The sequence below is a fragment of the Sceloporus occidentalis genome, unplaced genomic scaffold, assembly GCF_023333645.1.
Source record: "Sceloporus occidentalis isolate IW3139 unplaced genomic scaffold, rSceOcc1.0.p SCAF_42, whole genome shotgun sequence".
In the NCBI taxonomy this organism is placed as follows: domain Eukaryota; kingdom Metazoa; phylum Chordata; class Lepidosauria; order Squamata; family Phrynosomatidae; genus Sceloporus; species Sceloporus occidentalis.
In genome coordinates, this window is record NW_028317022.1 from 8431918 (window position 1) to 8445416 (window position 13499).

Here is a 13499-nt window from a genome sequence, read left to right on the forward strand (position 1 = left end):
CGGGGGAAACAGTTTTCATTTGCACCTCCTGATGTTTTTTGGACCAGCTGATTCAAGAAGGGATGTTAAGGGTGCTAAGTGAAATTGTTTCCCCCAACATACTGAACAACAGAGAGCAATTTGCATATAAAACAGATATCATTTTTTGGTTTTTTTTGTAAAGACCCTGCAATAAAATGCTCTGTCACACAAAATAAATAAATCTCGTGTTGTTGGTACTTTTTCCTTTATCTGTGTGACTGATCTGAACCTTTGACAATGACCACCTTTTTCTTTGATCACAGATGTGAATGCCTATCTGGCCTGTGCAGTTTCCCTGTATGTGAAGCTGGATCCATCCCCAGGATAGTTTCTCGTGGCAATGGGACGCCTGGCCAATGCTGTGATGTGTTTGAATGCGTTAATGGTAAGTGGGTTTACCCTTTTTACGTTTTTAGTGTAAAACCTCAGGATGCTGCTTTCAATGATTAGATTATAGACAAAGAACTTTGTGTGTCAGCGAAAAAGAAAATAAATAGGCAGGTGGCAGCATAAAGAAATTCGAGGTTATAATGAGGACATTCGTTTTTTCAGTTCTTTAACCTTTCAAAGGGTTTACAAGTTGGCTGGATCTGTTTAATTAATAGTTTAAGAGAAGATTACAGTTTGCATTCAGGCTGTACATCAATGAAAAGGAAGGAACAAGGGATATGCATCAAAGGTGACTTAATGATTTGGAGGGTGTGGGGCTGTTCATTTATCTGATTTAATCATGCAGCAGTTGCAGTTCATTTCATACTAAAAGAATTCATTGCTGAACCCCCCCTCCCCTCCTTTGGTCAAGCAGGGAGCTGTCTCGTCTCATATCATTACCCAAATAAGATCAAAAGCAACCAGTAACTTTCGTGTATGTAACGATTTTGACGTAGAGGTCCAAAGTAGATAAATCCCATCAAAAGAGATCACTCAGTTATGGTGATCAGTGGCTTGAGACAGCTGTTTTCTGTTCACGTGAGAATGTTTTCAGATGCTACAGATTGTCTAAAACATAAGTTTTAAAGGCAACATCCCCATATAAAGTACTTCCATACTTTATAGATCACACAACAATGCCGGACATTTTTTAGTTTACACTAAAAAGTGGTATATATTACAACTGATGACGCCCAGAACCCATAATTCCACCATTATTTTTATTTTATAGCTTGGAAATACACCTTGAGACATTTCAACGAATATCAAGTTTTAAATAGCAAGGGTTTTGAAAATACTGTAGATCTTTTAGAGATATGCGCTAGAGGACAAGACTCTTTTAGGGGATTAATAATGTCATACCAAAGAATATGTGGATTATTCTGTAGAAGGCAGGGCCCTTACAGAGACCTGATGTACCTACTGATTTTCTGACATTACATCTAAGCCTAACAAAAATAAATCTAAACTCTTTGGAATCTCTTTATCAGGATAGGCCAAAATGTAACTCACAATTATAAAAAAAAACAACCCCCATAAACGTAATTTTAAACCATTCTTTTATTCTCTACTCCGTTGGTGGGTGGAGGTTATTTGTGTGATAGAAATGTTGTAACTATGAAATTGACATGTTTAATACAGAAAATGAAAAGCAAGATTGTATACTTATCAAATCATCATTGATTACAATTGCAGACTATTTACAGTATGTTGATTGTAATTATGGACTAAATGGTGCGCCAATTAGTCATCTTAGTTAGTGATATGAATGTATTTTCCTTAGAGAGTATTTAACAAGCAAAATGTGTGTTTCATTAGGCACATCGAGAATGTTGTCTTTTTTGCCTACTTTTTTTTTAATTTGTTTTGTGTCTCAAACTAAATGTGAATAAAAAATTCACAAAAAACATTATTTTCTACTCAAGGTTAAGAAAATAAACCGTTTTGGGGGACCCTTTCTAGGGTACATTTATGATTTTTCCAGATTTATCTTCTAAAACCTCATAGCTCCATAGAGTATCAAATCTCAAAATCCCGGTTCTGTGAACAATTTTAAAAGGTGTATATAACATTATTGAACCTAGTTTAAATTTTCTTAATTTTTTAAAAATTCCTTAAAAAAATGAAAAAAAAAACCAATGGAGTGAGCCCATTTTGCCACTATGAGTAAGCAACACAAATGGTCTACACCTAAAATATGTAGTGTTGGCAGAAGAGTTTACAGGAGAATTGTGATTTCTACACACGAGCATCATAATTTATTATAAAGGTCCAACACTGGTGTGCTCCTGCTACAAGAAGACCTTAGTTGGCTATTTATAGTTAAATCGCGGCAAATGTTTGAAATTCATCTTAGCACCTAAACTAAATTATGGTGAGCTTGGTTGGACATTCTTGCAGCAGGTACTTGTCTGCGTTGACCCTTAATACTGCAAAATGATTCAGTAGGCGGAAACCAGAACTCTCCTGCCAACTCCTTATTTAATGAATAAACCCATTTGATTATTTATCCAGTGGCTCTTTTATTTGTACGTATACCTACTACTGTATAACTTTAGAGCACAGCACAGAGTGGAAGAGCATAAGTCATTGGGTTCAAATACATGTGAAGTTTATTTATTATATTTATGTTTCCTGTTCAGCTGTGCTTTCTGTACAATTTCACCAGAAAATTGTATGACATACAAATACAGTTTTCCAATGTTGAACACAATAGTGTGTGTAGCAAGCAAACAAAATAAAACAAGAGTCATGTTTATAAAATGGGTTATGAATTTGCAAAGTCACAAAAAGGATTGTAGAGTTAGAGGATTGGGCTTTGTGAAATATATATATATGTATATATTAGCATAAGTAGACAGGAAGCACCATTGACTGCATAGAAAAGGAGGCCACCATCAGGTAAAGCTGAATATACATAGTACCATGATTTCAAAGGAGACAGCAATGGCCATTTGTGGAATGATCATCTGGTAGGGCAAACAGGGATGGTGAAAAAACCCAAGCAAAAATTACCACCATTCTTTCTCACCACCTCTGCATACTCTCAGATTCTTCCTCTAATATTCTATCCATTGCATATAAAGGTTACATGGTTTTATTCAATAAATAACTAATGTAACATAATCTGGCTAATGAGACCTCTTGCCCCAATCAGAATAAATTAGTCGATCACGGATTGTTGGGTCTTTCTCTGTTGACATCTGAGTATTGTAGTTTTGGAACAAGACATTCCCAAGTTATAATTGGTTAATTAGATGCAAATTCCTGATATACTCAATCATTGCTTATTCTTCTAAACAGGGTGCCTTAGTGCATAATTATGGCAGTATAGACAATGGTGGTTTCGTCAGCGAATATCTGAGAGCTTCTTTGTCAAAAGCTGAGCTCTAAACCCAAGGTCACTTTAGGACAAGGAGAGATGTTGTTTGCGTGCGCCATTAGGCACATTGCCGTTTGAAAGAAATGAGCTTGAATGTTGAATCAGCCCTGTGGCCTGTTTTTTTTGGTTTGTTTTGGTTACCGGAGCAGCCACCATTCATTTTTATACTGTTTCCTGGGTAGTACAACATATTTCCAGTAAGAGGAACCTTACAATTAGAAGCTTTATTGACCTGAATGCTCAGCTTGTGGAGCTTTGGTGACCTAAAAAATCCATATTTAGTCAAAGATGCTTCACATTCTTATTCTTCATATTATTTTTAATCATACACTATTCAGTTGGAGGTGTATTAGCACCTGGTTTAAAACGTTTCAGCTAAATTTTGGTGTTTTCCATAGAAAGTAATTTAAATGTACCCTTTAAATATTTTTTATCACTAAAGAAATGATTAACCCCTTCGTGACAAAGGCTGATTTTACTTTTTGTACCCTTCGTGACAATGGCCGTTTTAACATTTCTGCGCTGCTCGTGTTTAGCTGTAATTTTCATGATATGGTGAAAAATTTTAATTCTAACATTTAGTTGAAAAATCTTTTACTCATCTATAAAAGGTAATGAAAAACCTGCTAAATAGATTCTACTATTTATCCTGAGTTTAGAAATACCCAATGTTTTTATGTTTTTTTGCTTTTTTCTACACATTATGGGGCAATATGTACAGGTAGCGTTTTGCTATTTCAAAGCCATTTTTTCCAAATCTGGTAATTCTTCCCCCTATGTGCCATTTCGGGTATATTTGAAGCCGGCCAATGCAATTTACCCCATCAAGTCATATATTTTTGAAAACTAGACAGCCCAGGGTATTCCAAATGCTAGTATTTTAACCCTTTCCAAGCACTAATTCTACCATCAGCCTTTGTCAAACTTTATGGTAGTAATTTTTTTTGCATTTGTTTTTTCACACACATTTTACTTCAGGTATGAATAAACAGGTTCTGGTATATGTCACTATCATAAAACACCCCAATCTCCTGAGTACAGCGATACCTCACATGAATGATTTTGCCTGGCTGTTTGGGGGCAAAAGGGCCACATTTGGGGCATGCGCATTTTCAATGTTAAACTTTGGCGTTTGGCGATCAACTGCCCATGCCCTATTTGGTACATCTTTGAGCCGGGCCATTTCAGTATGCCCAATAAAGCCATATATTTCTGAAAACTAGACACCCCAGGGTATTTCAAATGCTAGTATTTTAACTCTTTCCATGCACCATATCTACCACCAGTCTTTGTCAAACTTTGTGGTAGTCATTTTTTTGCATTTGTTTTGTCACACACATTTTACTTCAGGTATGAATTAAAAGGTTCTCGTATATGTCACTATCACAAAAGGGCCACATTTGGGACATGCGCATTTTTCAATGTTGAACTTTGGCATTTGGGGATCCACTGCCCATGCCCTATTTGGTACATCTTTGAGCCGGGCCATTTCAGTGTGCCCAACAAAACCATATATTTTTGAAAGCTAGACACACCAGGGTATTTTAAATGCTGGTATTTTAACTCTTTGCATGCACACATTTTACCACCAGAATTTTTGCAGTAGTATTCTTTTGTGTGTATTTTTCCCCCACACACCTATGTTATGTATGAATTTACAGCTCCTGGTATATGCCGCTGTCACACAACACCCCAATATGTATTCAGCAACATCTCCTGTGATACCCCATATGCATGGGTTTGTCATTTTTGGGGGGAACTAAAAGGCCACATTTGGTACGTGTGCATTTTTCTAATTGGAAATTAGATGTGTGGCCATCCTTCCCCCCGTGTTAATTGGGACATTGTTGAACCAATTAACACGGAAGGAGGTGTGGCTAGCTGGGGGGTTTGTCTGCGTCCATCGCGCAGACCTTCCCCGACTGTCAGAGATCAGAGTTCCCCACACCGGTGCGGCACCGGCACCGGTGCGGGGAAGTCTGATCTCTGACAGCCGCGGAAGGTCTGCGCGATGGACGCAGACAACCCCCGCTGCTAGCCACGCCTCCTTCACGCTGCAGCAGAAGTTGTCTACGCGAATCGCGTAGACATCTACACGCTGCCCCAGCTACACACCGGGGACTCAGAAGTACTGGTAGGTGGGGCGGGGGGGGGGAGACAGGAGGATCCAGCTGCGGGGGATCTGGATCTTAGTCGTCTCATAGTCAGACCTATTTGAGGTCTGATTATAAGACGACCCCGATTATAAGACGAGGGGTATTTTTCAGAGCATTTGCTCAGAAAAACCTCGTCTTATAATCGAGCAAATACGGTAGTTTGCTTGTTGATGCTGCAGAAACCAGTCTCAGACCATACGGGAGGAGGAAGTGTCCATATCTCGCATTTGAATTCTTATTTGGATTTTCTCTTAAAATTTAAGAATAAAAAGTTTAGTGTCACTTTAAAGTGTTATAACTTGTGAGAATTGTTGACTTCCATCAAATCAACAGACTGTTAATAGTCTTCATTAGCCAGCAATAAGTATGAAGAGGACATATTTTTGGGTTCACTGATTCTAGTAGCGCTCTTGTCTGAATAGTCAAGTCTGAACATTCTATTGCTGGTATTATCTTTAAGTAAGGTTAGTATGGATTCTGTCATCAATGCTTTGTCTTTGGTGATTTCCTTTTTAATAACTGATGAAGCAAAGCTTCTGAGAAAAAAAATTCTATAATCCCCCTAATTATAAAGCCTTTTCTTTTCTTCAGTTGTGCTTCAAACCTTTCAGTTCCTTGTATGGCTAGAGTGTAGAATTGCATTTTTTTTCATTAATTAGTCATTTTATCGTTCACTAAAAAGGCAAACGTTTTGTGGTTAGCTTCCCCTAACTTTAGGTCACGGATATTTGTGGGATTAGTGGTTTAAATGAAAAGTCAAATCCGCTGTGAAACCTGTTGCTGCAGAAAAAGGGAATTAATTGGAAAAGTGTGTCCTTTATGAACTACATGCACAGCATCAGGGAAAATGTGTGTTAAAGAGATGGAAACAAATGCAAAATAAGGCAATAAAAACAGCTTTTCCACTTATATCCCTTCAATTTTCATAATGAGTGTTTTAAAAATAGCAGTGTAGGTGTGTGGCTTCTGATGATATGACATAATTATTAATTATTATAATAATGAATTATAAAGGAATACAGGTCAATTTTAATACAAACAAAACCTACTCAATTTTATGATGTGACAAATTGTCATACCTGGGAACTTCTTGGATCCGGCTACCTGGAGCCTTTTCTTGCAGGACGTGGCCAGGACTGCACACTGACGTCAGTGGGCGGTCCCACTGACATTGGGGGAGTTCCCGCTGACGGCAGCAGGAACACCTCCATTTTAAGGAAAAAATGGGCGGGGAGCGGGGCGTGTCAAGACCCCGCTCCTGTGACCCAGAGGATTTGGGTGTTGAACCGGAGGAGCAACGCTCACCCGGCAACCCGGAGAGTTCCCAGGTATGCAAATTGTGCTAAATTATGGTATTTTTTTGTTTTCATATTTATTGCATGCCAGGATCACACAATTCCCCAGTGTTTGTAGGTATCAGGAGGTATAGGACGACATGGAGCTCTAAACTAAAAATCCAGCATACTGGAAAAAATCCCTGATCCCTGTTACCATGCATGGATCAGGGATTGTGACATCATGCCCCCTCCTCACTGTAAACCCCCCCTACAAAAAATAAATAAAAAGATTTATTTAATTTTTTTGGCATTTTAAAACAAAAATGTGTTCACTTCAACTCCCATCACTGTCAGTAAGAGAGAGTGATAGCAGTGATGGGGATTGTAGTCCTAAAAACAGGTCCACCAGAGATACAAGAAGGTTGGCATACTTGGGAACATATGTATTTCCTACATCAAGTTTGTAAAACTGCATCTATTGTTTTCTATTTTTACTGAATTGTGATCGGATGCATGGTTTACCCAATACTATGTACCTATGAATCGCTTAAGTTATTCTGAAGACAAACTGTGTGCTGGTTTCCCTAGGTAAACTTGAAATTGTTTATAGGATTGTTACCTAAATGTAGCTATAGTAAAACTTCAAAAACTGACCTGATCTCTTACAGGGGGAAATGTAACCGGTATGGAATGTTCTGGGGCATTGGATCTATAACTTTAGACTATATTAATTGCAGCTAATTGCCGTACAATAAGGGGTGCCATTGATCTCTGTTGGGAGGTGGTACTGACTCCTCGCATCCCATCTCTTATAATACCCACGTTGAACAGCCATATGTGTGTGTAGATAAATCAACTGGCATGCTCTAGAGTAGCATCTTGGGGAGGAAAAAAAATGAAATCGTGACTTTCCTGCCGATCCTGAGATTCCCGAGCGATTGTTTAGACCAAACCTAAAATATATTAATTCTCAGCCTGACTTGGTAAACATAGATTTACCTTTTCTTGACAAAATAACAAAGCTAGGAAAAGCTTTTGTTCTGTTGCAAAACAATGATTTGATGTAAAAACTCTGCATACAGTTTATTACTATTTAAAATGTAGCTTGGTTTTATTGACTCTTTTTTAATGATATTTGTGTTTTGCCCTTTTTTTTTTTTTTAAGCTGAAGCAGGAGCTTTCACCGTAGGGGAAAATAAATATGTGATATAAAGGAAGCATGGCATGCCGCACAGTAATAAAATAAAAATGTAACTTGTTAGTATTCTGCTGACATTGGTGTAGATCTGGTGGAGCTCAGATGATGTGTCCATTCTGCTTGTTCTTCTGTATTGTGTAAGTCTCCGGCTGCTTACACACATCCTTCTTAGAAATGTTAAACATCACATACGGCGATTGTTAAAGGATTTTTGTTGATGCCTTCAGTTTTGCCTAAGGCCTTAGTTTAGAATCACGGTGCTTTTTTGTTCCCTTGCGTTCCACATAAAACAATGATAACGATGAAATTATATATATATATATCTATATATGTGTGTGAGTGTGTTAGTTATACCTGTCTTATTTTCCACAGTTCCCCTGCTTCTCTTGCCTCTTCTTATTTTCTTTGTCCCATTCTCCCTGGTATCAAGACTGCTATCCAGGTACTTCCGCAAAAGGACGGAGCCTCCGCACACACCCTCTCCCCCGATTGGAGGAACAGGGCAGAGGCTGGACGCTTAGATAATGGTGCTGATAGCGGGGAGAAGCAGACGAAGAAAGAAGACAGAGGAATACGAAGAGGCACGAGAAGAAGAGGAGCTGAGGAACAGGAGAAAGGGGCACAGAAGGGGTCGGATGAGAAGGCAGGGAGACATTGACGTTCTGTGAGAGAGTGAATGAATGAGAGTGTTAGAAAGAGCGAGTGAGAATGTGAGAGCAATGAAAGCAAAAAGTGGTTTAGATGGGTTTTTTTTCAATAGATTTGTCATATATTCAGGGTTTTTCTTCTTTATTAAGATCCAAAGTTTGGGGAGTCATTTTATAATTAGGTAAAGTACTTTGCACTTACACGTACATACATACACGTAGTATGCATTCAACACGCATTAAGGAAATTCATAAAGTAATTTACGTTTACGCGACGTCACTGTGAAGCAGCCAATCATTGACAGGGAAATGCTCCCATTGAGATAGATAGGAGTGCTTTCGGCACCTGCACGTGGTGGTGGTGGCGGTGGTCTTATTAAGCCTCTAGACTCCTTGCCGACCCAACAAATCCATGCGATGCGGACAGGGAAAGAGGCAGATGCATATAGGGGATTTTTGCAGAATCCTTCCATTCATTTACAAGGGGAACCACATATAAATTTAAAATGAAATGCACAGCTTTCATATGCATTACAATTGCATTTAATGGCTGGATTTGCCCCTTAATTTATACACATCTACACAACACACGTTATCATATATTAAATACACATCTGCTTCTAGAGCTGTATAACACTGTAATACACTCATACCCAGCAAAATGAAAACGTGTTACAGTGACAAATGCATAATAAAAATTGGTAGAATGTAAAGCTTTATACAGTTAAAAATATTTAGCCCTAAATTGTGTTTAAGGTTCAAGGTCCTCTTCGAGTGCTATTTAGATTCCGTACAGCAACACTCAACAGCCTATTTCCGGAGATTTCTTGAAAGCTTCATTCACAACAAAGAATATGCCCAAGGACAGTCGGAAACCTCTATCTCATCTGTAAATAACAATGACTAGTGTAGATACAAAGCGTCGATCTATAATGTTGTAGCGTCTGTTATGGAAGTGTGTATGAAACGTGCACATGCATGTTATTCAAGGTAAGTGTTTTCCATGTCTTCTTGTCAGGATTCCATGTATTGGCTTCAATGTAATATCAGTAAAACAAGTAATTCAGACGCAGAATAATTATATTAGTTCTATGATTTAAAAAACAATATGTGCCCATTAAAATTTTTGTAGAAAAAACAGAGCAGTGCCTTTCCAAGTACCTTCATGTTCATACTAAGTGCCATTAAATTAAATAAATATGTGTATAAAATATAGAGATATTAAAATATAAAAAATATTTAGCCAAACCATTTTTTCTTTATAAAATATGTGATAATGTTGATGTCTTTTTGATAATTTTTTTTTTTTTAATTTTTTTTTAAAGGTAAGTAACCAACTCTTGCTGTAGCCGTATTAAAATGTGTGGGGGGGAAACAATATTTTCCCATTATCTAGTAATTTATACTCTGTGTGTACCAATGGGAAATACCAGTTGCTGGAACCATCTGCAAGTCAGTGTTTCAGTACAGAATTTTGCACAGGAGTAATGGCCCATTTTTGGGAAATGAAAATAATAAAAAAGCACACAGAAACAATTAAAAAATAATTTTGCTTATGTTGATGGCTAATACGTTTTATGACAGAAACATTTGGATAGAGCTGATTCCATAACAGCTGCCTTATATCTCCTCTAAATGTTACTTAATAAGTATGGGAGATGCATACGTTAAAATAACATCTGTTTGCCGTCAACAAAATATTTTAACTGATTAACTACTCTCAAAAAAAACCCAAAACTCTCCAGCATTTACATTACTTGAAAAAAAAGAACATTTTTGCAGCATTGGCTAATACATTGTTGCACGTAAAGTTAAATGTTTAAAATAGCTATTATGGATACTCTGTTCACATCAATGTTAAAAAAAAGAAGTTTTATGAAACAGGCATAGACTATACTAAGTATACTCCTTACTTGCTAGACTTGGTTTTAACAGAGGCTGGCTGACCCAGGGGGGCAATTGATCACCTGACAGGTACAAAATTCAAAAACCAGTCTGACTTGGATTGGCCCACTTCCAGAGGCCGGAATGTAATTGGGGTCACAATGCAATGTTACAGTATAAGAATGAAAGCTGCATGTGAGGTAAGTGAGCTAGGGTTAGGGCAAAGTCAGTGAGTATGTAGGTATGTATGTTTGTGTTTATGTGTAAACGTGTATGTGTAATCAGGGGAGGGCTGGCACCTTCTGGCCCGGGGTCCAGCAAAGTCAAAAGGCCCCATTGGCTTCTTGCCCACACACACTTAGACAAATTACACATATTATGAGTGTGTATGTGTGAGCATAAGCATGAGAGTAACACATACACACTCATAATATGTGTAATTTGTCTAAGTGTGTGTGGGCAAGAAGCCAATGGGGCCTTTTGACTTTGCTGGACCCCGGGCCAGAAGGTGCCAGCCCTCCCCTGATTACACTTTTTCCTGTTCCCTTTATTACAATAAACCGTGGACTGTATTTCCTGGGCCATCTGGTGGCTGTGCTAGTGTCAGAACACTTGCAGAACTGTGTTAAAGACCTCCTTATAGGGGCTTTGGCTTCCTTACCTTCCTTTAATAAAATCTCGTTTAATTAACATACATGGATAGACAAAAATTGCTTTGATGGACAATGACTTCTGCAAGGCCTGTTGTGTACTTTACACTCTCCTGTTAGCGACAGAATACCACATGTAACTTAACAAATGTTCTTTTTATTTTTTAGACAATATTTTCCCAAGTGAGTATCAAGTAGTAGCACTTTAACAGAGCGGCTGTTAACCAAAATGTCTTCTCTATGTAGCATTCCCAAAGCAGCATCCAAGTCTCATCCATACACCAGACCACCTTCTTACTTTGTCCCAATTCATTCATTTTTAGAGCTGAAAGCGAAGCGAATGATATAAATTTTGGTCAGGTCCTGGTCTGGAGCAAATATTAATCCAGGGCATATTTTGATAAAATTAGCACATGGGGTAGGCAACGTTATAAACTGGGGACAGTGGAATTTGGAAATTTTAAAAAAAATGGACAATTACAAAAAGCAGACTGTGCATGTTCTGAGCCCCAGAGATTTTCTTGATGTAGCCATCTGAGATTTGAAGGGTGAAAAGATACCTTCATATCTCAAATCATAAAATATTATTTGCTATGGACTAAATGAAGGCAGATTACCTGTGATATGTACTTTTTTTCTTTTCTGTAAACAAAATCAATGGGTGAAATTATAGCAGAGAAAGTTGAATAGGATAATACCTCGGAATTACTCTGGCAGGTGTTTGCAATACATACATAAGAGAACCTGTTATTGCAGAGTACAAATGTATATTAAATGGATACAGGTTTCAACATAAGTACAATTTCTTTTTTGAACAAAAAATGCTGTTATTACTTTCATTATTAAATGAACAAAAAATAGCAAAGAAAAAATAATCAATTTCTTTTCCACAAAGAATCCATTTTGTGTCTCATTTAAGGATTTTTTTTTGTATCATATATTTAGTTTTCATCTTTATGTAGACCATTAAAATGCTTAATGGAAGGCCATGTTGGGTATATAGAAAATGGATTCTGTGTCGCTTAATCCTCTACGGTCTTCAGATAATGTCTGACTATAGAAAAACTTCCAAGAACATTTTGTAACATTCACAACATAATTTTGACTAAATATCATGCCATAACTGCTTCAGCTATAATATTTATAATCCGCATAATTATAAAAATCACAGATATTTTCAGAAAATAAGGGAAAATTTTGCATATTCTATAGCAGTATTATTATTTCCTCCACTCATACACAAGCCTGTCTGTGATGAGCCAGATCACAATATCACATCAGATTCTTGCAGTCAACATCATGATGTCTTCTTGGAACTAATAAATCATCTTCCCATCCCTCATCACTTATAGTCTTATGTTTTTTTCCGGCAATCTCTGTATAGGCACATACATTATTTAAAAAAAAACAAGTGAAGGTAGGACATTTTCAATTCTGAGAAACTTTTCAATTCTGAGAAATGGTAACTGCTTTAACATTTCTTTTTAAATATCTGAATTATTGAAATAAAGCACATAGCTTTAACAAATACCTTTCTTTCATAAATGATTAGAATGGAATTTTGAATTTGATATGCATATCACACACTGGCCCTTGAGGGTCATACTCATGTCAGATGTTTAGGATTTTTGTAGTTAATTAAGGCTGGATGAGAGGTTAGGGCTGGCTCTTCCATATTGGTGTCTGCAGCCTGGGATGCCTTGATGGTTGAGGTGAGGTTCTTTCCTATGTTAACAATCAATTACTGATGTGTATCTCTATGTGAGAGACATAATTGGCCTTGGACAATAGGAACACTGTTTACTTCATAACCCAGCTCTCCATGGTGCTGAATAGTGCAGGGAGCTAGATTACGACATCATCCGGGCAATCACTCTAAAGTTGCTAGACGAAGTCCCACTAGATACCATAGTAAAGGTATGCAAAGTATAGATGGGAAGACTCTAGTAGGGTATGTGGGATTTTAAGAGAGGAAGGCAGCTGGGGGGTTAGTGCCCTAGGGCAGGACTGGGGGCAACATACTCCATAAATACATCTGATAACAATAATTATTAAGTAACATGTTACCCCTCAAGAACGGTAGTTACCACTGATTTGTAGGTGAAAGGTTGGCCGAAGATTTACCAAGGACAGGCAATTTTAACTTCAAGATACACCAAAGAGAGTAAAGAGAGGTCGTACGGAAGTTATATACGGCAGGACATTATTTAAATTGTTCTAACCTTCCTGTATGTGGTGTTAGCTGCCCTACCGTAAAAAGAAACTGACCACATGCAAAACTCCACAAGCATAGGTTTTAAGAAATACGTGATAATACTGTAAGGTAAATGCACATTTAATTATAGTTGTTAAA

General features: G+C 37.5%; 1 protein-coding gene across 1 annotated transcript in view; it reads left to right on the forward strand.

Moving 5' to 3' along the window:
* LOC149289955 (cysteine-rich motor neuron 1 protein-like) overlaps positions 1-13499 on the forward strand; it is a 309795-nt gene that overhangs the window by 170340 nt on the left and 125956 nt on the right. The window contains exon 5 of the mRNA XM_089490169.1: positions 285-406. Coding sequence (XP_089346295.1) covers positions 285-406 — 122 coding nt within the window. The remainder of the gene's footprint in view (positions 1-284; positions 407-13499) is intronic.